The sequence below is a fragment of the Haplochromis burtoni genome, unplaced genomic scaffold (genome assembly GCF_018398535.1).
Source record: "Haplochromis burtoni strain Fernald_Lab_line unplaced genomic scaffold, NCSU_Asbu1 Contig_43, whole genome shotgun sequence".
NCBI lineage: Eukaryota > Metazoa > Chordata > Actinopteri > Cichliformes > Cichlidae > Haplochromis > Haplochromis burtoni.
In genome coordinates, this window is record NW_024582404.1 from 1,103,881 (window position 1) to 1,131,649 (window position 27,769).

At 40.1% G+C, this 27,769-nt stretch overlaps 2 protein-coding genes across 3 annotated transcripts in view; both read left to right on the forward strand.

The window, feature by feature from the left end:
• Positions 1–1,852: 1,852 nt before the first annotated feature.
• fgf5 (fibroblast growth factor 5) lies at positions 1,853–16,508 on the forward strand. The gene is made up of 3 exons (XM_005921979.3): positions 1,853–2,594; positions 6,116–6,219; positions 13,437–16,508. The coding sequence occupies exons 1-3, from the start codon at positions 2,384–2,386 to the stop codon at positions 13,806–13,808; spliced, it is 687 nt and encodes a 228-aa protein (XP_005922041.1). The 5' UTR covers positions 1,853–2,383; the 3' UTR covers positions 13,809–16,508.
• Positions 16,509–20,358: 3,850 nt separating this feature from the next.
• Positions 20,359–27,769, forward strand: part of cfap299 (cilia and flagella associated protein 299) — an 83,839-nt gene continuing 76,428 nt past the window's right edge. The window contains exons 1-2 of one of the 2 annotated variants that reach the window (XM_042220107.1): positions 20,359–20,543; positions 22,712–22,854. In XM_042220107.1, the coding sequence (XP_042076041.1) occupies positions 20,436–20,543; positions 22,712–22,854 (251 nt within the window). In that variant the 5' untranslated portion in view covers positions 20,359–20,435. The remainder of the gene's footprint in view (positions 20,544–22,711; positions 22,855–27,769) is intronic. The other variant, XM_014333484.2, reaches the window with a different exon arrangement.

Below are 27,769 nucleotides of genomic sequence, written 5' to 3' on the forward strand. Positions count from 1 at the left end.
TTTTGGCACTTTGAGCTGGCTGACAAATGTAATTTGAATTGAAATGGTGCAGGTAAGGAACAGGTAGATCATACCGTGTGCCAGAAAATGTACAATTTAATGTATTTATAATAATGCACATGTCTGTGTCTTTTTTAGGTGTCCTTTCATGAGAGTTTAAAACAAAATCTACTAGGATCTAATTGCCAGTTGATCATAAAACACTACTACTGCTACTGGAGCAAGAAAGGAAGGGATGCTTTCATAGAGGAAAAATGAGTTTGTGAAAGATGAAAAGAAGTTTGAGGGGAAGTTTAAATACTTGCATACTTCCAGTGCTGTTGAGTGCATGAGAACCTACAAGTACCCAGATGCTGTAACAGTCAAAAAAATCAAAAAATCTTAGCTATATAGAAGAAAGCAAGAGCCTATCAAACAACTATCAGCCACTATAGTTTTATATCACAAAATATACAGTTTGGCATGATAATCATGATTAAACCTAATGATCATTAGATCTAGAGCAGTGGTTGTATTGAAAAGTGGGCCTGACAGCCCCCCCCCCCCCCCCCCCCCCCCCAGCCACCCCGTTGGACACGCCACTGTCAGGAGACTTAACAAAGAAACCTGTATACTAGAGAGAGTACATAATCCAACAAGCACATTTGTTTGAGCCATACACGGGGCCTTATTATCCCTTTGCTGCAGCTTAGCAAGAAAACTGTGTCAGATCTCAAAAAGGGAATTTCACACCATAAATAAAGAAATAAACACATTTGACTTTTGCAGTTCTGCTGGACAACTACTGAATCCTGCCAGGTTAAACTAAATGGGATGGCTGATGTGTTTTGGTCAAGTTTTTATTTGTCATGTACATGTAACAAATCAGAAAACCAGAAAAAGGAAGATTCGTCTGTCACAGGACAAACATTCAGACTGTGGTAAGCATCAATTTCAAGATGACAGATTACTATATCTAAGACATTTTTACACTCACCTATCGTTATTTTATTTTCATAGACACACATAGTAAGAAAAGCATAGCTGTTATCAGTTAAATTAAGGAGGTTCCCTTGACAAAAAGCCAGAAAGTAAGAAGACTTTGAAGCTGATGCATCCAGATTGATCCTTTTATGATTTACCCATGCTTTTCTTTCTGTGATGGGTCAAAATGCCTATTTTATAAGTAAGAAAAACATAAAAAGACATTTAATTGTTTACAGATTAAGGCTTGACATCATGTTTATCCTCAGAATGACAGCTAGTGTAGTAAGCAGTGAGAACAGGCACTGACTGGAAATCAAGCAAAAGGCAGTGATCTCTGCAGAAGCTGTTCACTTGTGTCATTTCAGGTCCACAGGAGCTGTGATCTTCTAACAAACTTTTTCACTGACCTTGAACCAGTAAGATGAAGCCTGACAAAAATAAATATGCAGTTCTGTACAGAATCACGTAATCTTGCATCTTTGTGTTACTGGTTATAGGGCATGTTTTTATTTGGGGCTTTCAGTGTTTGGGCACTTTTCCTGGTGACATCTACTGCAAAAACAGCCTAACGGGGTCGTTCAATAGGTTCAAGGGGATATGACTTTTGAAGTAGCAAAAGTCAAACTTGGGTGGAAGGGAGGGAGAAATGTTATACATGAATATGTTACTCATATATCTTCCTTATATTATTTATTTATTTGTTGCATTAATCCACACCACAAACAGATAATTGCATTGTCTCTCCCGCCACTGTACACTGCTCAGAATACATTAGTCAGCTTGACGCTTGTTCACCAAATGTGTGGACGCATCAGATGAAAAGGTGGACTGAGGCCTATAAATACGGCTGCCTGAGTGTCCGGTGAGCCAGTGTTAAAACCCTGCTGTACCACCTGAGGATCTCAGCCCGAACCTCTCTGAATTCACTCCTGCGAGCGGTGTTTCATTGTTGCCGTCCGGTGTTTCTTTTACGGAAAGAAGCGTCCACAGCGAAATATTTTGTCCTCGTGGCTTCAAGTGCGAATTAATCGCGTCCACGCTCTATTAACATGTCGTTTCCCTGTGCGTAAAATGCCGCGCTTAGTGCGTCCTGGCGCGGACGATTGCTTGGAAAATGTGCGGTGTCTGTCGCGTTTCCTTCACGCCCCGCTGCTGTGGGTCGGTGCTGAGCAGGAGTGGCATCTCGGCGACAAAATCTGGATGAAAGAGCGTCCTTTAGAGCTCAGGCATGCATCGAGAAGTGAGATCATTGGCGATATAAATATCCCCGTGCCAGCAGAACCACTCCAGCTACTGCAGCCGGGGTAATGCCTAGGAGCGCTGCATGCAGTGCGTGCGCACGGTTTCTGGTGCTCAGATCTCAGGAGCGAGACCAAAATGCTAGAAGTGGCCTCCCGGGTGTCTCCTTTTTGAAAGAATGAATGTTCCTCTTTACCTTCTGACCTTCGCTCACTTGATTTGCACCGCTGCGGGAGCTCAGCACGTCTCTTTGGAGCGCCAACTTCTGGAGGAGGGGATCCGTTCGGGACGCAGGACTTGCAGACTCTACTGTAGGGTTGGCATCGGCTTCCATCTCCAGATTCATCCCGACGGTAGAGTCAACGGCAGCCATGAGCCCAACCAGCTGAGTAAGTCATTCAGTCCGGCCTCACTGTGCACGAAGCAGCCTAACTACTAATTTATGAAGGTCTGAGGCGTGGATGAATCCGGTGCGTCCCGCTGAGAATGCGCACTTGGATCCTGTGTTTGTTCCAATTGATCCCCGTTCTGTCTGCAGCGATGTCTATTTTGACTGCCATCCCTGCAAGTTTGAACAATGATTTACACATAAAGACGGTAAGGAGCGCGCTGCTAAACTTAGGCTGTCCGAGCCTGTGAAATATCTGAGCAGGCATCTGTTTGACGAGCCTTGTTTGTGTCTCTCCGGGGATGTTGGCAGGTAGACTATTTGTAGAAGTAACAGGTGCAACAGGATGTAATGGACTGCGACTCAGCACGACTGACATAATCGCAACAACGCGACAATATGCACAAAAAAAACAGATTTCCTTTAAAACGTTTATTGTTTGTTGTACCTGCAAAGTTAATGATTTGAGCTGCAGACTTGCGCGCAAATAAAGTATTAAAGTGAAATTGATTTTCAGATGATTTAAGAGAAATGAGATTTTGGAACCACAAACAAACGCTGATGTTTGCAGTGCAGATATTCGACTTAAGCGTCATCCTGCACGCTGGATTGTTTAGAGCTGAAATTCTGAAATATTAATGATCATAAATGACAAAGATCAAACAAACGAGTTGATATTTGTTGTTGCTGATAAATGCATAACAGAATTCAGGAATCACAGAGTAATATAGTTAAATGTATAGGTTGGGTATGAATCTTACAGCTGCCTGTGTGTTTCTGAAGGGACGAACTAAAAAAAAAATTTTTTGGAAAATTGAATTATGACTTGAAATGTCTGAGGTGCAACCATTTCCTCCTGTTTCAAATTCATTTACACCTCTAAAGGGAGATGACTAACATCACAGTTTCACTAAATAATCTGACTTTTAGAGCATGCCTGGCACTTGTGTCAGCTAGGCCACAAAACTAAAGCCATAAATCAGATTTTCAGCTTTTACTGCACCATCAGATCCTTCATCGCTCATCCGTTGACGAAACAGCAAAAGCTCACCGTGAAAGTGCACTTGTGCCTCCATTTCATGGTCCCCTTTAGAAGAGTTGTCAGGTTACATGGATTTCAGCCATGTGGTTTTGAAGCCTGAATGACAGGACAGCAGACTAGCAGGAGACTGGGCGTCTTGGATTTGTAATATGAAGATTCTTTTACCATCACGCAGCATCAGATTCAACTCTTAGATTTAACTCAAATGCTCACATTCGAGTTTGGATGCGAGACCTTTCTGCTTCAGGACAGCGGTTCTTTATTTATTGATTTATTTCTGTGTGGGTCCAACAGTGTGTGTGCATTTTTGGGGAGTTAGTTTCACAGTTCATTATATTTAATCTTTTGTTTAATGCAGTGGTTCAGGGACTTCTTCTGGCATTGATCGCTTCAGAAGCAGAAAAGGATTTATGCCCCACACCCCACAATTTACAGTTTTCTCAAAGTTTTTTTTTTTTTTATCATAAAAAGAATCTGATTGAAATTTTAGTGACATAAAGATCAGCACAGTAGCATTCACACAGTAGTGCTGTTTATATTTCCCTCATAAATAGAGAGAGATAGAGATAGCCTTTATTTGTCAGTTGCAGGTCTTTTGCCCACAACCGAGATGACAGACCTTGCCGACCGTACATACAATACACAAACATCACATTGGGGAGACAGGTCAGGCTAGGTAGCGAGGAAAAAAACATCAAAATGTGTAACACAGAAGGATAATACAGGAATGCACAGATATCAACACACCACAGCACAATAAACACAGACAAGCAACATGGGAAAGAGTTCATATTAAGCTTAGGTTTTCTCTATACTTTTCGTATGGCATTCAGTCATTACTCTCCCCTGCAGTAGTCTCTGAGCCTGTGTGTTGTTTCTCTAATTGAAAAAAAGTGTATTTATCCAAGTTTATTCATGGCTCAAATACTCACAGAAGCCATCAGCGCAGGTGAGGTTTAGTTCAACATGCTATCACTTAACCCTGTAAGACCCAGTCCATCAAAAAATAGCCAGAAAATTCTGATTTTTTTGGAACTGAGATGTTTATCAACCCTTATAACAAAATCCACTTTTTTCGCTATATCATGCTGTGTATGATATATTTTTATTATATTTTTATTATATATGTTTTGTATCACATTTGTATCAATTGAGTGTTTTTGGCAACTTTTTGTTAACAACAATGTTAATTTTAGACAAAAAAAAGAATTTTGTCCATAACATTTTGCAATTATGGTGAGCACTGATCATGTCTGATCATGTCTCAGAAACTTATTTATCAAATATGATACCCAGGGTATTATAGGATCAACAATATCAAGCTTTTTGATGCATGCTTAATCACCCAGGAAAGTAAATCTCCAAAAGTTGATTCTGTTCATCTGGACGTAGCGTTTTGTGGGAGAAACGTTTCGTCACTCATCCAGGTGACTTCTTCAGTCTCAGCTGACTGCAGGTTTCCCCAAATCTTATAAACAGTACATTTGCATAATGACTGAAACCAGCCCACTGAGGGAACAGTGGGCTGGGAGGTCAGCAACTTAATCTTAATTATGCAAAGTATCATGACCACTGATCAACAACCACTGATCAATGACCACTGAGATTAAGTAACTTGGATGAGTGACGAAACGTTTCTCCCACAAAACGCTACGTCCAGATGGACAGAATCAACTTTTTGGAGAATATCAAGCTTTGTTAGCAAGATAAACTAATTTACTAATCATAACTAAAGGAATAACTTTGTGGATGGTCTGTTTATGTAGTCAGCTAGCTGCACTACAAATCACTGACAATCCTCCAAACGTGGTCCAGTTCAGTGGCATGTCCAGTTAGGCACGTGCATTTGTTCAGAACATTTCATATGGTATATTTGATGTAAATAACAAACACTTTGCACATCTCCATAGCAACACTTTAACGGTACACTTTTACCTTTTTGCATAAAATGTTTTCATTAATAATAAAATGGTTTTGCTTATTATTTTTGTATGAAGCAACTTTGGTATTTGGTCCTTCAGTGTTCAGCCATTAAACACGCCATGAACACTGAAGGAGGCGATGGTGGCGATAGGTTTGTGCCTCAGGAGGTGTTCTTCTGTGGCCCCCAAATATTTTATACACCAGTATCCCTCAGTTTGGTCCTTACTCATAACAACTGATTCCTCCAAAACAGCCCATAAAAATCTTTCGTCATAGAGATTTGGAATAATTAAAGATAGAACTACTGCTCCGTGTTCCCTTTTTTCTATTCATGCAAACACTAGCGATCTAAAGAAGCCTACTAAAGAGCCCACTAAGAGATAAGTCTCAACGGTGCAGCTGAACAGGATAACAGCGCTGACATGACAGCAGAGTAGATCATGTCAAAGTCTGTTATTCGGAGTGAGGACGAGCAGCAAGAGACAGAAAATCACAAGACGAGTAAAAATACATCCTGTCACCAGTCAATCATCAGATCATGTTGTTTGTCCTCTTAGGTGTCCTGGAGCTCTTTGCGGTTTCTCAGGGGGTCATCGGTATCAAAGGGGTCTACAGTAACAGATTCCTGGCCATGAATAAAAGAGGACGGCTGCACGCAACTGTAAGTATCCCACTCAGTTCCTACACTATTAAATTCACTCAGCACATATAGTGTGTGGATACTTGAGGGGCCACAAAGCAAGTGCTGACTGGAATGTTGTTGCCCAATTAAGCAGCTTTTAATATGATTAATTAGTTATGTGCAGTTTGGATTTATAAAGGTCAGGGCCTTACTAATGTTTACACTCTCATATATGCTTATATATTGTATGTTCATCATATTATTGTTGCTAGCAAGCTGCCTTTTTCCATATCAGGCAGACACTGATCAACATTATTATCCAGCTGCAGACCTGTAATTACAATGTGTATTCGTCCACAAACTATTAAAGTGGATTACACGGAACACTAGCAGGGATATGGTGAGTGTGGAATCCGAGTGAAATCTGGTAACTTGCAGTGATGACATGTGACATAATAGTTGGTGCTACAAAAACTGTAACTAATAAGTTTTTGTAGTTTGAGTTTTTGTGCCAAACTCAGAATTAAGTTTGCCACTCAGATCATGGCAGATAGCTGCCCTTCACTGAGCCTGGTTCTTGCTGTTAAAAGGGATTTTTTCCTTCCCACATTCGCCAAGCCCTTGCTCATAGAGGGTCGTCAGATTGTTGGATTTTTTGTGTATTATTGTAGGGTCTTTACCTTCTAACATATAGAGAGCATTGTCATGACTGTTGGTGCTATACTACTAAAGTCTTTGTAAGCTACCTAAATGAAAAAAATGAGGACAAGACGTGGAGACAGACAATAAAACATGAAACGCTAACACAAGAAAGAAGTGGGACATTCGGTATGCTAATGAGCGTAAAAGCATTTGGTAATGATCTGTATTAAACTTGTAAATCGTGACAGAGTATATGATCGATTATTCAGAAAGCACCATTATTCTTTGTGAGTGCACTAGCTAACTATAGCAGCTTGCTAACACATAGCTAGCTTTAGCTTTCTAAGAACAAACTCCATATGGAGACAAATACCTGCTACTTGTAATTATGCTCAAGTGTTAGTCACTCACCTTGTTTGGTTAGTGAATATGCCGCTCTGTAGCATATAGTGTAGTGCACTGGTGACTGCTGCTGCTAGAAATGGGTCTGTCAAGAAGTGTAAAGCTGGATGAAAGTGGCAAATTTCTTATAAAAACATACCTGCAAAGACTTAAAAACTTTAAGTATTGTCTTTGTTGACCACTCGTCGTGCTCTGAGACTTTCTGCAAACATATAAACTCAGCACCAGAATTTGTTAACGGTTATTTTCTGCTGATATGATGCTGCTTTCTGCTGGAATCAAACATCGTTTGGACTCGTGGTGCATTTATTCATTAGAATCTTTTCTGTTTGTTTTATTTATTAGCTTGTGCAGCTTTATATCTGTGCTGCATAACAAAAATCCCTAAATCTGACATCAGCATGTCAAGGCACACTGCTGTAATCTGTAGGCACAGTTTTGAAGATTTTCAAATTCCCCCGAACACACAGTAAGCCCAAATCTACCCACAGCAGCTTGGCCTCGCCGCCGTGAGCAGGCCGGACAGCCAACAACCAGCCGCACTGACGAGTCATCAGCGGGAGTCTTGGCACGCACAGACATAGAAGCAGCTCCCGATTAGCATGTGCTAATGTGAAGAGCAGATTAATTCCAGTCTGGGACGTCTGATAGTATAAAGAGGAGTGAGCCATGAACTGAAAATCAATATGCTGAGTAAACAATCAGCTGGACAAGCAACAATCGGAGAGCCGGAGCGTCTGTGAGCTGCGGCGGTGCTCACGCTGAGCGATTTATGGCCCCTCAGCTCCCGGCATTGTTTCATGAAACCATGTCAGTGGGAAGCGATGCAGCGTTTTCCCTCAAAGTGGATTCTCAGCCACAGCTTGTTATTAAAATTATACACATGTGACTGTGTGCTATTCACCAGCAGAGATTTGTTAACCAGCTTATATTAGCCCTGAAATAAACTTTTTCGAGGTCTCAGTTCTTCGCAAACAAGATTTCAATGTAAACTACATCAGCTGGATATTAGGAGAACACAATGTGACATAGCGCTGTTGGGTATTGCCTCAAACTAAAGATAATTATTTTGTTCTTCTGGAAGTCTTGAGTACACAATCACCAAGGCTGTGGAACCACCACAACTGCGTTTGGTTGACTCTGTGGAAACCTTTAAAAAGCAGTTAAAAACTTAATCAATACTTTTGCATTGTTTATATTGTCTATTTTATTACTTAATGTTTTCTTTATTTTAATCTTTGTGTACAGCGCCTTGTGACTACCTGTCTACGAAAAGCGCTTAATAATTAAACCTTACCTTACAATCATCACTGGATCAGGGATTTTCTGCTTGGTACCACAACTCCATGCCATGAACTGCATGGCTTATACTATGCAGAGGTCACCGACACTGTAATCCTAATCTGTTGGTGGTTTTGTGTGTTTTTTAGTTTATGTGGACCGAGCATCACACCTTAATGTTTCCAAGGATTATTTATTGGCCCCTACAAAAGTGTTCTTGATATACCGTCTCTGATTTTGAGGCCTCGAGATGAGTGTTTTCACAGTCACTTGACAAGTGAAGTCAAATATACCACAGATGGTCCTCAATTCTGAGCAAAAGCTACACTTTGGAGAGTGTTTGACCCAATAAACTCATCAGGAAAAAGTGTTAACAGAAGTCAAATCAGAAATCCTTTATCCCATAGACGAGTACGGGAGCAGAAATCTTCCTGCAGCCGTAGGTATTGCAATCTGGTGGCCTTAACATAGAATTCTGGTTTAATGCACTTTGCACTGGCTTCTTTTCCACTCTGGAAGCTACATTCATGTTTTATAACCTCATAGATCATGAGTGTGACCACAAAACCTTTTACACTACACCGGGTACACTGTCATTGGCTAACGATGTAGTTCTAACTATTTTAACCTCATTTTTAACTCTAATGAGGACCATGAGTCATACTGATAAATTTCATGTATTCGTTATGACTTGAAAGTAGTGACTGACCTTATGAACTCCCCAGGAAAGCTTTTATTCAGACTATAGCGCAAGGAAGCCATAGACATCTATACAAATGAGAGTCGCCTCCTGCTGGTTAGTTGAAGGAATGCATGTTTAAGCCGCTTCAATATTGGCCTCACTTTCAGATCCATTTTCTATATATAGCATATTATTATCTGTAAAATAACTCTGAAACTTTCAGTGACATCTGCCTTGATAGGTGGAGTTCAGATTTTTTCTTGTCACATTTCAACACTTTGCTGCCTCTGCAGGATGATCTCAGGCTTTTACGCTTATATTCTTGTGCACATTGCAGCTTATATAGTTGATATTTTCTTTCTTTGTAGTAGAGCTTCGCTGGTTAGATGCCTCGCACTCTGATAGTCTCGTTGCTTCCTGCAGTTGGAGTGTATTTTTGCCTCCAGAGCGGCTCTGCCTTCAGAGGAATATTTGTACAGTTAAACTCCAATCTGTGACTACAGCTGCACTGTGCTATTTAACTGCCTTGATGATTTGGTGGATGTAAAACCTCGGGGGCCTCAGGCTCAGGCCTCGCGGCAGGGTGTCAGGTGACGTGCTGAACTGTATCTGTTGCATCGTCTGTCATATTTACTGTTTAGATGTTTTCACAGTGGCAGTTTATTCGCTGAATAATGGGCGAGGAGACAGATGCACATTGCTCTGCGTGACCTACTCAGCAGGCTATCGCAAACATAATCTTCTGAAAGGTGAAAGGGTCGCCAGCATTTGTTAAACAAACAGTGAGGGAGGGGTTATAGATAAAAGAGAGAGTGATACACACATACATAGCTAAAAGCAAGCCTGTGTAGTGGCAGAAAATACCACTAATCACTTTAATTTGTCACAAATGAAATAATTAATTAAAGAAAGGCCTCACCACCAGGAGCTGTGCTCAGCCTGCACTTCAAAATGTGAAGTAGAGTCCTTCAGCAGGCACTTATCATCACTGAGGCACAAAATAATGCCAGGTGTTCAGGCCTTTGATGACATCTCTGCCATCAGATCAGATAACCTGACTAACACAACAGCAGGATCGTGTGTGTGAGTCAGAGGGAAACAGAAGCATTACAAATATGTCAGGATTTGTCTTTTTTTTCTTGTTTCCTAACAAACGGAACAGAGAAGCTATTAAGTAACTAAATAACTGATCGTTTAAATTAAAACACTCATGCATTATATCCTTTGTTACAATAAAAAGTAATCTAATGTATTACTTTGTAACAACTGGTCTCCTTTTATGCAAATGATTGTATAAATGGAACTGTATGATGTACAGTCAAGTTATATACCAGGTTCATAGAAGAAAGGTGAGTTAAGTTACAACTTCATGTTGTTGGTTGAGTATTTCTGTAAGTGCTGAAATACTAAGAGTATCCCACACAAACATGTCTACAGCCCAAAGTTAATTATGTAAAAAAGAGAAAATAATTCATGCCAGAGATCAGAGGAGAATAGAAAGACTTCCAAGTGATAGGAAGGTAACAGCAGCTCAGATAACCACTTGTTAAAAAAGAAAGCCTACCAAAGAACATCTGTGAATGCACAGCACACTGAACTCTGAGCGAGACGGGCTACAGCACCAGAAGACCACGCTGCTTGGTCTGATGAGTCTCAGTTTCTGCTGTGACATTTGGAATGCAACATGACGGCATGGATCCGTCCTGCCTTATATCAACAGTTCAGGCTGCTTGTGGTGATGTAATGGTATGGTGGATTTTTTTCTTGGGACACTTGGTATCAAATGAATATGTTCAAAGGCCGCAGCCTACATTAATATTGTTCCTGAGCACGTCCATCCTTTATGACAGCAGTGTACTCATCTTCTGACGCCTGTTTCCATCAGGATCATTCGCCATGCCACAAAGTTCAATTCAACACAAACTAGTTTCTTGACCATGACAATGTTAAGAAATCAGTTGCAGTCAAACAGCCTCCACAGTCACCAAAGCTCATTTTGACACTTAGGTTTCGGTTTTTATTTAAATAAACTGAACTGAAACTGAATACATATATATATATATATATATCAAGGATCATGGGAACGGACCCTTTAAAAGACTGTAACCTATCCTGCAGGGTAAGAGCCAGGTTAAACAGCTGTACAAGCATTATGATTTTTACAATGAGATCTCTGGAATCTGGCTGCAGCTATTAAATCCTATGAAACGCAGCATGGGCCAAATCTTCTTCTTGGTATGCATGCTTATGTGTGTATACGTGCCTGCATGTGTGTGTGAGAGAGTACATTCATACACGCTCCAGTGGATTTGTTTCCAACGTCTAATTCCCCGACTGGTTCCAGAGACGGTAAGTTGCTCAAATGTAGCATTTCATTTCAGTCCACCCACAGCTGTGACTCTGGAGTTCTATACTTTTTTCTTAAAATCGTCCTTTAAAAACAACAACTAAAAGAAACAGTCGGTCACTTTGAATAACTTAAAGGTTTGCGCTGTTCTGCTGCGGCCGCAGTGCACTCTCCTGTGACTGGCATGTTTACCGAACGCTGTAATGGCATCATTTTCTGCTATGCTGCACTCTTCAGCAAAGCAGAACAGTTTGTTTTATTTCAGAATGGCAGGAGGTTATACAAGGAAGTCATGCTGCAGCAAGAAAGCCGGCATCCCTGGGTACATGTCAAAGTTTCCCACCCGAGATATATTTAGGCACAAAACGGGAACATTCAATGAATATCTGCATCTCTGTGCATGACACGTGTGCAGAATGCAGTGCTGCATGCCAGTGTTACATTTTTACATCTCTTTCTAATACTTTGGTAGACAAAGTCTGATCAAACCTGCAACCCAAATAATACAATTTTGATGCAGTCCAACTATGTGCGTCAGGTCCATCTGGAAAACTTTAAGCTTTATGGTTCTTCTTGGATAACCAAACTATCGCAGGCATGTTAAGCAGTGTTTGGGAATAATATTTGGATCATTTAGATTATTAGTAATAATTCATTAAGGATTTTACTTTGCAGACTTGCTGATATTATCTGCACTATTCATACACGAGTAGTCTGATTTAAACCTGACCCATTCCTCATCCTCTGTTTGAGAACCTGGGTGGGATGAAAACTTTTGTTTCAACATGAGGAAAAATCCATCTTATCCAACACAGTTTAGAAAAATACAATAACTCTGCTGATTAAATTGTAAGAAGAAGAATGATCATAAAAACACCGCCCCATGTCTTTGTTCTGAAGTTCTTCCTGAATGAGTTCAATAGCAGATGCCTTTTGAGTTTTGTGGCTTTGCTGCTGTCAGTGAAGGTGTGACTGTGATAATGAAATCATGTAGATCAGCGGTCCCCAACCTTTTTTGCGCCACGGACCGGTTTATGCCCGACAATATTTTCACGGACCGGCCTTTAAGGTGTTGCGGATAAATACAACAAAATAAAACTAGTACCGGTACCAAAAAAGAAGAAGATTTATTCATAACACACGTGAAAAATACTCAGGAAAACCGAGTTAAGGATAAAAACGATAACAAAATAACGCTGAAAACCAATAAAAACCCTGAAAACCATACATTTCACACCTGAGCCTCAACTCTCGCGGCCTGGTACCAAACGACTCACGGACCGGTACCGGTCCGAGGCCTGGGGGTTGGGGACCGCTGATGTAGATGACTTATTAAACCCATCACCAAGGAGTATCTGATGCTTCTGCACATCTGTTGCAATTATTGCAGCACAAGCATGACCCAGCTGTCTCATTAGAAATGTAAATTCATGCTATTTTTATAGTGTGTGCAGGTCCAGGTTCAGTTCAGGTTTCTGTAAGTGGACCTGAAGGTAGAGTTTGGTAGGTGAACAGTAAATCCTCACGTGTGCATTTCCGGTTTTGCAGGAAAAGGACAAAAATCTCACAGCAAAGGAAATTTGTCACAGAAAGCACAGAAGCTTTTCACAGTAGTTGTGTATATGTGTTGATGTGAAAGTGAGAGCTTCTTGCAAAAAATGAAATAAAATAATAATGCTAAAAGATTTAGTAATGACTTTTTCTGTGTCCGCTCACAAGGTAAACAAGTTTAGGTTACATTACATGTTTGGATATGCACAGATCAAGAATCACGTGTGTGAAAATGACTTGGGACTGTTTGCAAATACAGCAAGGTTCAATTATTCAGAAAACAAGAAAGAAATACAAGAAAATGACACGGAATAATACTTGTTAACACCCTGCATTTCCTTTCTTTTGTAGGAACGGTTCACGGATGACTGTAAGTTCAGGGAACGTTTCCAGGAGAACAGCTACAACACTTATGCCTCAGTAATCCACAGGAACCACAGGACAGGTCGCGAGTGGTTTGTGGCCCTTAATAAGAGGGGGAAAGCTAAAATGGGCTCCAGCCCCCGGGTCAAATCCCAACATGTCTCTACCCACTTCTTGCCCAGGGTCAGCCTGCACGATAAGGGCGAGCAAGGCTTCACCATCACAGACAGGAGCAAAGAGAGGAGGAAAACCCCACTCCCACCACCTCCAAAGCCACCCGCGGCAAAGGCAAACATCCAAGCAGGAACCACACCGAGGCATACGCAAGTCAAGTACTGGCCCAAGTACAGGTTTGGATAGGTTTATAGAAATTGGACAAATGGACGTACCCCATAAACTGACAATAGTTATTTATCACATTCAAAGCATTCCAGGTATCTATGAACTGTGTGAAAAACCTCAAAGGGCTGACAGGTATAACTGCTGAGCTTTTCTTTTTTGAAGCTATGACAATAGCTGGATGCTGTGTTTGAGTTAACGATGCTCTGTCACATACCGATGAAGCTGAAATCCATAACATTAGAAATATTCTTGATGAGAAGTATTTGACAGAGAGACTTCCAGTTCGTTCTGCTGTCTTGCAAGAATAAGAATGATGCTCTTAATCTTGCAATAATGACACTAACCCCCCTGGCTAAACAAAAGTGATTTCGTTCAGGACCACTGGTGGATAGGAGATTATTTCTGTCTGCAGTAATGTATTTTTGGTCACGTGCTTCTGTTCTAGACTACCCCACCCATCCATGTGTCCAGGTGGAAAGCATAAGGCAATGTTGCCTGCCTCCTCATCTTTCTATGTTCATATATGGAAAGCTAGAAGTAAGGGAGGACAGTACCAAGAACCCTCCACACAGAACAGCAATGACAACTGATCTGAGATTCACTGAGTCAGATGTGACGTGAAAGGAAAAGCTGAGGCTGCGAACTGATCTGCCAGTATCGCAGCTTGACAACATGCTATGACTGATTATGACTCGAGTGAGGACTACATAGTTATTTTGTTTTGTTTTGTTAAATGATAAATAAAATGATGATCAAATGAAGCTGGCGAAACACCATTGTGACTTTTCAGTCATACATTCTTTGTATGGGGGCCTTTTATTCTTCTAATAAAACATGTCATTTCAGAGGAAAATCATTTAAAATTTGCAATTATTTTATGAAATCGTGTTGTGTCCAATTTCATTAGGCCAAAAAAACCGTATCTCAAAGTCAGATCTGAAAATGTAACGTTTTATATTATGTCTAAAATTAGCAGGGAGGTGACACATCTAAAGCAGATAATGGATTTCAGCTTTAAACACTAAAAACTAATGAGGTCATGAATATTTTCTTGTTGGTTAAATCACACATGCTGTGATCACTTTTTGAGGTAATCTGTATTTTCAAGCCACTTTTTGAGATATAACAATGTCTCTCAGTGATTCAGCCTGAACATACACACCGGCCAACTTTTTAGGAACACCAGATTTGTGATAATGAGCAAGAAAACGTGGACTGGCTCTCTGGAGGCTCCTCCTTTTTCTTGGACAGCTGTGAGGGATCATGGAGAAAACTGTCCATCAAAACTATCATTTTAGCAACCGGCTGTTCCCCCAAAAAATCCAGAGTCACGACCTCCCAGCATTCCACCCAGGAGGAGTGCACACCGCCGTCACCACAGGGATAAAGATGCCAAGAAAGAGCCGCCGCTTGTGTAGAGGAAGGTTCAAGCTGTAGGTGTATCAGATGGCAATGACCTCATAGGAGCACCGGGACATCTCAGGGGAAAAAAGAAAAGCTTGGTGGCGAGGAACGCAGAATGTCTCAGAGTTTGGTTTAAAAATCAAATATTGTCTTTAATGTAACTGTTTGACTTATTGGAGACTGCTGCACATTTTATAAAACACTTGTTTGAAATCAGTGTCATGAATTTACTCCACTGGCAAAAAAATGCATATTAATCTATGACGAAACTATTTGAGCACACAGCAGTGAGTGCAAACGTTTTAAACGCGTATCAGAACGCTCTATATTTAGTTTGCACTTTTTGTAGGGACACATAAGATTGTCTCATCTTACGTTATGAAGCCACCCTGTCTCACAGAAAAAAGAAATATTTCTATTTGTTTGCGTACATGGAGGTTTTTGGTTTACAAAACTTCAAACTAACGTATTTCAATTGTAGGAATAATGTTTTTTTAATGTGTGAGACACCTCGGACAGCGGCAGCAGTTTTATTATAACCCAAACAATGAAGTAGTTTTATTTCATACACCAAACTAAAGAAATCACATTCAGCACTCCTGCCACCAAACAGACTTTTTTGGCCGTTACACCTAAAAAAAACTACATTTACCCAGATATGAGTGAAGGTTGATAAATAAACAAACTGTATTTAAGTAGGTGAGAAAACAGGATGAAATTTGTGTCCATAAACAGAATTCTATATATTATTTTAGGCACTGCTGTGAGTCTCTTGGCTGTATCTTCAAAACATGATCAGGTCAGTGTCAAACTCACACTTACATCCATCAGAGCTGTATAATAATTTAAATGTGCTGTATTATATTGTTGTAATCGTAAGCATTACCAAATTATCATTTTGCGTCCTGAACCACATCCATCCTCGGTTTTACCAATTACAATTGAACACACATTGTTGGTGAACATGGCAACAGAATATGAACACGATCATAGAGGAGAAGTAAAAATATGTAGCTTCATATGTTAAAGTTATTACACCGGTTATTACAGTGGAATAAAGCCATTGTAGCCCAGTGTTAGCCAGTGTTTCTGTTGATTTTCAGCTGTACAACTGATATTTCTCATGAAAAGCATGTAGCACATGAATGAAGCATTTTCCACACTGTATTTATGCAGATGGCAATCTGTAGTTTCTTGATGCTGTGTGTCTTGTTACAATGTTCTGTGTTGCCACTGCGTTGTGTGATCGCATCCCAGAGCAATATTTTTTCTACCAGATTGTTTTTTTCATAAAAATGTATGTACGACAAAAATCTTTATGTAATAATACCATTAAAAATATATATCAACATGTATGTGTTTTTTAATTGCATTAAGTGGGAAAATGCAGAAAGTGGTTAAACATGCTGATTTGAAGGTTCAGAGAGAAGGCTCTATCTAATTTGTGTGTTAAAGTTAGATATCTGCGGTAAAATATGGGAGTGTAGTATATTTCACTTAAGTCCTAATGAGGTCACCAATCTGTCACAGCAAAAGTCTGTGGCTGACTAATGAAAGACAGGTGTGTGTGTGCGCTGACAGGTCTGTGCTGGCTGACGTTCTCCAAATCCTCTGAGGTCATGACAGATTTTACTTTAGTCTAAAACAGGCCTGAGCGCTGATTACTTACCAACAATCTTCCTGTCCTTTCAGATATGAACACCAGTGGGATCCCTCCTCCCACTCTAATGACCCAACATTTGACCTCATTCACATTTTGTGCCACTCTATCACTAAAAGAGAATTTTTCTCAAATCTTGCTGTCTTCTGTGAAGAGGTATGAGGCCAAAGGTCAGGCACAGTGCTAAAGTCTAAAGATCATGATGCTGTCCATGCTGTATAACGTGGTTATTATCAATTTTATTTCAAATCTTTAATCAAAATCTGAAAAATGCCTGTTGTGCTCTGTCCAGCATCTACAGTTACAGCTTTGTGGGTAAAGTAACAAAACACAGATTTATATTTCAAAATTAAGATTCACATCAAACTAAGATACATTTTGGGCAATCTGTACAAAGCAAGCTATATTATTTGTGAGCTGCTGCCCTTAAAAACCATCCATCCATCCATGCTCTGCATTTGGAGCTGTAACTCACTCCCAACCTTTGGAGTGGGCACTCCACTCTTTTCCACCTGAGAACCATGGCCTCAGACTTGGAGCTGTTATTTCTCATCCCAGCTGGTTCAGACTTCGCTGCAAACTGCCCCAGTACAAGTTAGAGGCAGTCATTTAATAAAACCAGCAGAATGATCTCATCTGCATGTAGCGAGATGAGATTCTGAGACCACCAAACCCAACACCTTCCACCACCTCTATCCAGAAAAAGGTTAAACAAAATCAGTGACAATCAGTTTGACTTATTACTGGAAATGCAAACTAATCTCTCACTACGACTACACACAGTCACCAAGCAGCCCAACTGCCCAATACCCAATACACATGAGCTGCAGCCCCCAGATGCAGGCAAATGCCTTCTCCAAGTTCAAGGCAGGATTTATGTAGAACTTGGAGTATCAACATGGGTGAGTTATAAAAAGAATCCCAAATACAGTTGTTATGAAGATGGAAATTATTTATCGAGGCCCCAAAAGGTTGATTCTGTACACTTTGGTTGCCATGATTCAAATTATGGTTTAAATGCCACAGCTATGGCCTGCTCTTTAATATTGCTGATCATGTCTTCCTGCCAACACTTTGATGAATCCAAGACATCAGGAACTGAAACTTGTTTATGAGCAAAAAAAAGGTTCTACTAAGTATTTGATGCTTCTAAAAATAAAGTACTTGGTGAGTGTATTTTATCAAGCTCACCAAAGTGTAGAAAAAATAACTGTACATCACAGAATAAGAACAGCAGAAGTTTCACATTTATTATTTAAAATAGTGTTAATAATTAAATAGGGTTTATTTCTAAGTAAGAAAACACTCTATGACCTCAGAAATGAGAAGCAGCTTGCGTGACAAAGCTAATCTTGAAGGTTGTTAAAGCTCTCCTCCTTTACTCACTAACCCACTGTGCCTCTGCTGCCTTTTGTCTTATTTGTCTGTGTGCATACGTGCATATAGGTCATATGTTACAGGGCTGCTGTAGGAGAGACCATTCATAAGAAAATTTTTGATCGTTACTTCACTTTCCATGGACGTCACTGCAGAGCTATTAAAATTCACGCTGGATGGCAAAACTAAACAAAATGATAATAAAAATGATAATAACAGCCAAGAGTCACAGTTTTTCTGCACATGAAGCTGAGAAAATACCCACTGAAGGTTTTCGTCTCTATTTTATAGTCAGAAAAGGTGCCAAATTGTGTAGATTTGCCAGGATTTAGGGACTGACATCACGAGACAGGATAATTTGTCGTGTGAGACACTATTCTACTTTTATGCGTCAACTGAGCTCACATAAGTTTAAAATAGAAATACGGTGTTACTGAGGACCTGCAGGAGCTTCTCTGATGGGATGTAGATATAGATAGGATATTATCGCAGGTCACAGGTCACAATATGATCAAAAACAAAGCTATGCATTTCATCTTAGGCAGGATGTATCATAGACCCATCTCATTTCTTTGTGTCTAGGCTGAAATAAAGCCACTGAAAACTCAACATTCGTAAAAAGAATTTTTTGAAAAAAGACAGTAAGACACAGTCTGAAATAAGGCTACAGTAGAATGTAGTTACAAAAGCAACATCTTAAAGCTTCGCCACAGCCACAGTTAAACGAAGCTATACAGTTCACACTTCCAACACTTTTTTTTCTGCAGTGGGCGTTAGATTTTCACCCAAGACCCGAGAAGAAGAATGAGACTCTTCCCAAACTGGTAGGCTATATTTTTTCACAAGGAGCAGAAAAGATCTGTGACACAACAACAAAAAAATTCTGCAACAAACATTTTAGGAGCTCAGTTTACATTGCTACCTGCTCAGGGTTTCGGGGTTCTCTTCGGTTCCTCAGCTGCTGTTGACCGAGAGTAACAGCTTCTGCAGTAAAACTGTACAGTCCATGCTTATATACATACATCCAAATCTCTTTAACACGTACGCTATTACAACAAAAGCTTCTCACAGGGGAAATAAATACCCAGACAAACTTTCTTTCTTTTTTTTTCTGTTTTTGAAAAAGTGAGCTGGCGACTGTCCAGAGTGTATCTTTGCACCTTTTGTCCAACTCAGCCAGGATAGGCTTGAGACCCCTTTTGAAACTAACTACATAAGAAAACAATGGATGGTCCTCTATTGTTGTTGCTTTGTTTCGCAAATGACACAACAGTCTACGCAGTTACTTTTTCCTGAAGACAGACTGTTGATGAGCTTCAGACTGTTTTTCAAGAGCTGCAAGCTTCACTGTATGGTCTCAATTGAAAGTACATCCAAAAATTAATTGGGTATCTGGGTGGATAATGTGCTCTCTTAGAGTGTATTGTGGGCATCTAGGAGGTTTAGGAAGTCTAGGTTCAAAAATGTTCCACACTATAAGATGATAGTTTGGACAAAAGCTGCTTCCTCTGCATTATCTGCCTACTCTATCATATTATATCCAATTAGCTGTCCAGTGTGCACTTTAAAATCTGGTTTCCAGGCCCTTAGGTGACAGGTAAGCCTATATTTTTTATTCCTTTTTATCTATGGAATATCCTATGATCCAATAAATCAGGAGATGCTGGTTTGCATCCTATGTGGACCATTTTTTAATTGTAATTTTTTGTCTTTTATTTTATTAATTATTTTATTTTATATTATAATATATATAATATATAATTTAACAGTTATAACAATTAGAAAATATACACATATTTTATAGTTATATATAATAATATTTTATTTCTATAAATATTTTATGTGTATTTAAATCAAACTGTGTAACACAATGCTCTTTATTTCTACCACTAAAATAAAAAATATAAATGACTGGAACCCGCCTTCGTTACCTCACAGGTGAATTCTGTGCGTCGTTACAGGGCAGCTGCTTCTCCGCCTGTTCACAGTTAAAATCATTACTTGTGTGTTTTGCTATTTTTTCTGAAGGAATTGTATTTTTCTTGCACGGTTTTCTTGTTATAAAAATGATCTCAAAGAATTCCGGTTTACATAAAGGTTAAACGTGATGTCGTCAACTTCCGCTTCCTGTCTGATGAGAAGCCGGTAAGGCGGTTGCCATAGCAGCGTTTTCCAATACTCACGAGCGCACACGCACACAGAAGATGGAGTACAGCAAATTCAGCCGTTTTCACTTTTCTCTAACACAGTTTAAATGTTACGAGGATTACCTGGACTCAAAAGTCACGCCACTGGATCTGTTTTACTTCAAAGTGAGTGAAAAGTACAACTTTTATAAGCACTTTTATCCTACCTATCACTCCTTACACCCCGCTATTTTGTGGCATTGCGCCTCAGAGCCGCACTGACTGAACTACAATTTCTTCATCAATCTACAGCAGTGAATTTTATTTAAAAAATAACCATAGTCTCTCCAAAATTACCAGGACTCCTTCAATTCGCCACGTATAAAACCGTCTGAGCTGCCTTCATTAGCTTGCTAGCACATCACCTGCTTCTGGTACGTTGGCCTCTTGGTATGTTGCTCATCTAATGTCGCTCCGGTGTGCAAAGCAAGAAAATAAATTTTACACGCTTTATACAAATATTGGCCATTTTTAGCTACGTACTATCCCGACATTAAAAATATACTCTTAAAATATGAAAATAACTTCATGGGTGTTTTACAAGGTGTTTACCTGTGATCAACCAAACATAGTTGACAAACACTTGTCTGGCTTGTGGCATATACTATACCTCAAGTGTTATTTTCATCGACAGTAAATATCGTTTTAAGTTAATATCTGTTTGTTACTGCTCCCTGTTATTTTTTTTTCTGCATTGGACTTAGTTCGCTTGTTTCGTTAAAAGCAGATTTGACTTGTTGGTGTAATTTCAGTAGTTCAACGCTAGGTGGTAGTCTTACCAAGGTTTAGAATAAAACCAGTAACTCTTTATATTAAGTCTGTGGTTTAAACTCTGAATTTAACAAGCAGCTATCATCACTCCAGTCTGCTTGTTTCATGCGATAAAGTAGAGAAACAATTACTCGTATCACATGGCAGTCGTACCGTTTCAAAGCCACACAGACAGTACAACGGGTTGTATTACATTTTGTTGTTGTTGTTGTTGTTGTTGTTGTTGTTGTTGTTGTTATTGTTGTGTTGTGCTCGCTATAGACCACAGATTCTTTGCACAAGTAGCACTATTGTTTATGAAATTCTAATCCATCCATCCATTATCTTCCGCTAAGGTTAGGGTTAGTTATTTTCATATGTTTTTCAGGGATGGACGAAAGACTCAGGAGAAGTAGCTTTCAGGCTGTATATTATCAAACATATGCCTTTAAAAAGCCCTAAATCGCATTTGTTCTTTCTTTCATGTTGGTCTCTTAAGTTTTTCGAGCCACATATTCTGCTAAATAAGTTGAAAATGAACCTGCCCTTTAGAAATCAGCAGTCCTGCTTCTGTCCAGCAGATGGCGCCCATGCTAATGAGTTATGTGTCTGCTGCGGAATTGTTTGAACACCTGTGTCCACATTGAGAGAACAACGCCTATCAGACCTGATAATCAGCTGCAGTCAATCATTCAGATTCTTCCCCGTGTTGTGACACAGCACACTCAGCCCAGGTCATCTGGCATGTGTGGTTGTGTTGAAAAGGGCCAAATCTGGATAAATCCACTAATTATGAACCCATTTATCACAGATCACGTTATTCCGGTCTTGTCTCCGAAGTGCCGTGTATTACAAAGTGATTTCCACCTTAGCTGATTAGTGTAGATCCTGGTGTGTGCGCTCAAATCATCTGTTTGAGTGGATTTTCAGGCCAATTTTAGGACCAGCAAAGGTCTGAGACTCATTTCTGGTCAGCCACATCAAAGCTGAAGGAAAATATAACTTTTCCTCTTGGGTGCGGACACAGGCCCGGCTGCTGGGATTTTGGGTATGAGGACATGTGGCAGAAGCTTTGATCTAACAAGCCACTGGGTTTGACGGCGAGATTTGGTTTTTAGATGATGACTTTATGGCTTTGCTTTAATGACAGCAGGTTTGCAAGTGACGATCGGAATAATGTAGCTAAAAATCCCTGCTGACATACATTAATGCTCACACTTACAACAGAAATAGATCTGGAAATAGGAATGAAATCATCCTGAACCCATAAAACTAAAAATGTGGTGGTGTCGGAGAGCAGGTCATCGCTTCCATGCTTTTAGGCAGGGCAGTGAAATGACACCTTTTAATCGAAAGACAAGCGTGACAAGTAAATCCTAAAAACCAGCTGAGAAAATTTTATCTGTCAGTACTCTTGTGGTGATTAGTGAGTTGAGAGGCCACAATTTGTAAATTCGGCACTGCAAACGTCTGACAATATCCAGCCTTGACTGTAAAGCATGCTCCCTCTTCTTCACTGATTCTTCTTCTGTTCTCATCTCAAGCAGAAGGAGTTGGCCCATAAGCTGGTGGAACACGGCCACAGGGGCACGGTCCTGAGCAGGGAGGAATTTGAGGAGAGGAAAGCAGCTGTGCAGGCTGCAGAGGCTGCAAAGAGCAACGCTTTCTACGACAGGAGCCGGCCAGTGTGAGTTAACTTCTCACTGACCCCACTGTGCTGTCTGAGGTGTTGTCCTTACGACTGACCAGGAGAGACAGATTCACACAAAGCACCAGTTAAATGCTAGAAGAGGTTGGGTTATATTTGGAAAATTAAATGAGGCTGTTTACAGTCCGAATGTGGTCAGAGGATTTTAAAATCAGTCACAGTGGAAAGGGGAAAAAAAGTTACTGTTCTGTAGTTCATTATATTCACTTCTCATTTAGTGTGAAAGAATAATATTTCAGTTGAGTGATCCTCAGTCTCTTCCTTGGGTCTTTTTCTGTAGTTGCGGTTGAAGCCAGGGGGCTCCCCGTGAATCAGTTTCTGTGCTTGAGCTGTTTCCATTCCTAACCAGATCTTATATCCCGAGCCATATTTTTGTCAAAGTACCAACTTTTCTGTGTAAACAGTGTCACAGCTCACGTCAAGCAAATTTATTTGTCTTTACTGTTGGGGTGTTTCACATCGTTTCAGATTTGCAGGGGTGCATAATGAGAAGGAAAACCTAAGCTCCATCTGGTGGACTTTGATCCCTTGTTAAAGCAATAATATGTAACTATTTTCTTTTTAAAATAACAACTTCAAAATCATTTTGATGGTACACTGACTTGTAATAGGGCGAGCGGCTTCTCTTTCAACGCCTGCTCTGGCAGTATGTAACGTGGGTGAGTGGGTACAAACCTCCGAGAGAACTGTGTTGCCAAGAACACTGAGAGCGGAGCTCAGCAGATCAGCTACCGAAGACACGGTGCCCAGCAGCAGACGACTGGTGGAACAAGAGGAAGCGGCGTGCAAGAAAGCTTTAGAGGGGTAAACTGATCGGGCTTCTATAGAAGTTTAAGATTAGCGCAACCAGGTTAGCTAGTCCTGTGTTTGTTCCAGCCAAATTTTGTTCACTGTATAATAAATTATACCCGCTCCAGCTAAGATTAAACACACAAAAGGAAACAAGGAGCTATTTAGCTTTCTAATGACCAAAGCTTGGCTCAATAACAACTTGCCGGACTCAGCATTTTAGCTTGATTCGTCTTTTTCAAGTGGGCCAAGACTTGAAGTCTGGGAAAAACAGATGATGGCGGGTCTGCACATGTAGGTTGGTGCAAGAACTGCGCTGTGATTAACAACTGTTCAGTAGTAGAGAAATATATTACAGTCAAATACCCACCGCTGTGTCTTGTTTGATGTTTGGCTGCGTTAGCAAAGTCAGGGTGTACTCCAGTGTATGAACAGGGATTATTTATTATATATAGTGTTTTTTTTTTTTCTTTTTTCTTAGCCATAAGCTCCATCTGTTGGGTTAGCTTACTGTTGTTTTTACACATATCTTGACAGATACGGTAGTAGAATTAAAACTTCCACAAGGAAAGAGCTTTTTAAAACCTTATGTTGGCACCAAACCTTTAGTTTTTTAATTTTGGGGCGATCGTGGCTCAAGAGTTGGCAGTTCGCCTTGTAATCGGAAGGTTGCCTGTTCGAGCCCCGGCTCCAACAGTCTTGGTCGTTGTGTCCTTGGGCAAGACACTTCACCTGTTGCCTACTGGTGGTGGTCAGTGGCGCCAGTGTCCGGCAGCCTCGCCTCTGTCAGTGCGCCCCAGGGTGGCTGTGGCTACAATGTAGCTTGCCATTACCAGTGTGTGAATGGGTGGATGACTGAATGTGTAAAGCGCTATACAAATACAGGCCATTTACCATTTAATACGAACCATAAGTAACCGAATAAAGGTCATGTTTTTATTAAGGCTTTAAACCAAACATTAATTTAGGTGATGTCAAAGTGGCTTTGTCCATCCATGGTGTCTCTGGCTGGATCCATTCTACCCTTGTTCAACATATATTTTGGCTAAACCACCAAGGCACAGCATCCATGGCAGCAGACATCTACACATGCACCAGTAAGTTCTGCTTAACACCAACAACAGGTGGAGCTTTTAGACTGTTACTGAGCAAAACTCTAAAAACAAAACAAAGTACTGTAGCTCTCAGCAATTTTGTTTGTGGCAGATGATGGTTGTCAGTATTTCGAACCTCACCAGTCTGACTGGGTGTTCATCAGTATAAAGCTACTTGCATTTAATCACACTGTGTATTCATGCAGTAGTGTTCAGAAGGAAAGTACCAGTTTGTTTTTCTCAAATGATGGAGATGGTGTGCAGGTACAATTACACATGAGGACACAAGTATTTGCCCCTCACTATTAATAATAAATGTTTGTCCTTCTTTAACAGAGCAAGAGATTTTTAACATAGCACTTTGAAACATACTTTCTTTAGAAAGCATCAATTATTTCTGTTATTTCTGATTGATTTCAGACAAAAAAATACCAGGGCCAATGTTATAAGGGATCGTTAGCTATTTTTAGCCATAGCACAAACCACTGGCATGCAATGATATGCTTTAATTTTGCAGTGCTCTAATCTATAAAATCAAGTTAAGACTAAGGGATTTTTTTTCCAATTTACGTAGTATCAAAACTTCAACAAGAGTTTGAGATGTCACTTGAGAAAGCATCATGTTAAACACAAACGAAATCAGCAGAAAATGCATATACAAACTTATCACAGTGTTTTCAAGTGTCAAGAACTGAAGCGAGAAGTATAATCAGAAATTCAAAGAGAGCCACACAGTGCAGCACCAGTCTGGCAGAGGTAGGAAGCAAAGATTTGAACGACTGGGGAAAAAAAGTGAGAGCTGTGTCTAAAGACCCAAGAACATCTGCCAAGACACTAAATTACTTAGCCAAGTTGTAAATTGTAGTCTCAAAGGAGACAATCATTGGCACCCTGCACAGTAAACAAAAAAAACAACTCCACTTCTGCAAAAGAGATGCCTTCAAGCCAGACTGAAGTATGCTAAGGACAACCTGAAGACAGATTATATATACTGGAAGTCTGTCCTTTGGTCAGATGAGGTGAAACTAGAGCTCTTTGACCCCAGAGACAATGTTTACATTTGGAGAAAGAAGGAAGAGATGTACAACCCAAAGGACACCATCCTCACAGTGAAACGCTGTAGAGATGCTCAAGTGTGCCTGGGACACCTTGAATTCTGTCAGGGTGGAAGGACTCGTGAAGAAAGAAGGATTCTGAAAGAAAAACTCAAGCAGTCAGTAGCAAAACTGGCTCTGAGTCATTTCTTTATCCTCCAACACAACAGTGAGAATGTCACTCCCTCCAGAAGACCAAAGTTAAAGTTACTGACCGGCTTGCACAAAGCCCTGATTTAAATCCCATTGCAAATTTGTGGGGTGAACTGAAGACCAAGGTCCATGCCAGAAGATCATCAAATGTTGAGGAGCTTGAGAGATTTGCCAAAGAAGAATGGATTTGCTCAGGAGGCGTGTTAGAGAGACTTGTCGAAAACTGCAATAAATGACTGCAGGCTGTTATTCAACAAAAAGGATTCACACTTGAGTATAAGCATCAGGGGGGTAATAATTTTAACCCTGCTAATTCTTGGTTTTTCTGAAAAAGAAATCTTCATGGGGGGGCTAATAATTTTGTCCTCATCTGTATAAAAAAATACAAATGAAGCAAGCAGTAACTTGACTTTCTGTCTGATATCAACTGAAAAATTATTATGTTGATATAGACTTACTGTTTTTGAACCGCAACTGTATATGAGTCATGTTTTGTTTTGTTTTTTAATTTATGCATCATAGGTCACTATATCGTTTAGATTCTCCCTGTGGCTATGAGACACAATTTCTGTCTTCCTGAATGAACCATGTGTTGGAAAGGAAATGCATTTTTGGCAGAAGTTCTGCACTGTTAATAAAAGCCTGACAGGTTGTAAAATTAGATTTTTTTTCCTTATAGCTCTGATTTGCATGGCTGCATTTTTTTTAGCACTTTATATTATTTTAAAAAGACAGGGCAAATGAGACCAGCTCATCAACTTCACATCCTCTGACTTTTGTTTGAACAAGGCCTCCCTGTCTGTTTAAATTTAGATATAAAAAAGAATCTTAACAAAAATAAGCCGAAACTACAAACTGAAGTCCTCTATATACTGCCCGGGATAGTGATCACACAGATATTTGATAAAGCCAAGTGTTTGTGGTGTCTACTTTGATGACAAGCCAGACAGGTAACATCATACACACACACACACACACACACACACACACACACACACACACACACAAGTATCCAAACATTTACCTGCTAGGTGTTGAATTTGATTGAACCCTCAGATGGTTATCCAAACGTGCAGATGTCTCGTCGTTCCCCCTCCCCATGGCCCCCCTAAACATCAGTGACACTCGTGAAATGGGAGCCTCCACACCTGCAGTTACAGTGATATTAGGGCACAAAGCCTTTCATCTTGTCCCAACAGGATCCACGGAAATGTTGTACTGGAACATTGGGATGTTATACACACAGTAGTCTGTTCCCTTTCCAAGATCTACATCCATGAAACCGTTTCCAAAGGCTGTGATCATATTTGTAAGCTCTTAACAGTGTTTGGACTACAGAATTGGATTCTTCACATTATCCAATCAGACCGATTTTAAATGAATACTCCAAGGACGATTGATCTTTGTAAAAGCTTTTGTTTTTAAGTGGCTCTGAGAGATTTCTAGCTTGCTTCTTCTTAGAGGACAGCAGCTGTTGTCAGCTTGGATTTACAACACTTAGAATGGATTATGTCCCGTAGTCACCGTGGAAAAAAACCCATCTCCCTGTCCATGAAGTGTTCTTAAAGGATTGATTCAGCATAATCGGCTTCTCAGCTGTTGATTCATAAGTTGACTGTGTTTCAAACAACTGTCTCTTCTTTCTTTTTTTTTGTAAGAGCTTTGAGAGCAAAAGGAGGCAAGGAGGAGCTTATATTGTAAAGTTGACCGTACTGTCACCCATTAGTTTGCTTGAAGGCTTGAGTCAGCAAGCCTTCTGCGTTT

What these genes read in the sequence shown, in the direction of transcription:
- fgf5 (XM_005921979.3), top strand. Translation starts at nt 2,384, where the DNA reads ATGAATGTTCCTCTTTACCTTCTGACCTTCGCTCACTTGATTTGCACC. An exon ending in CCATGAGCCCAACCAGCTGA is followed by an intron (nt 2,595 to 6,115) that starts GTAAGTCATTCA and finishes TTGTCCTCTTAG; the next exon opens with GTGTCCTGGAGCTCTTTGCG. An exon ending in GAGGACGGCTGCACGCAACT is followed by an intron (nt 6,220 to 13,436) that starts GTAAGTATCCCA and finishes TTTCTTTTGTAG; the next exon opens with GAACGGTTCACGGATGACTG.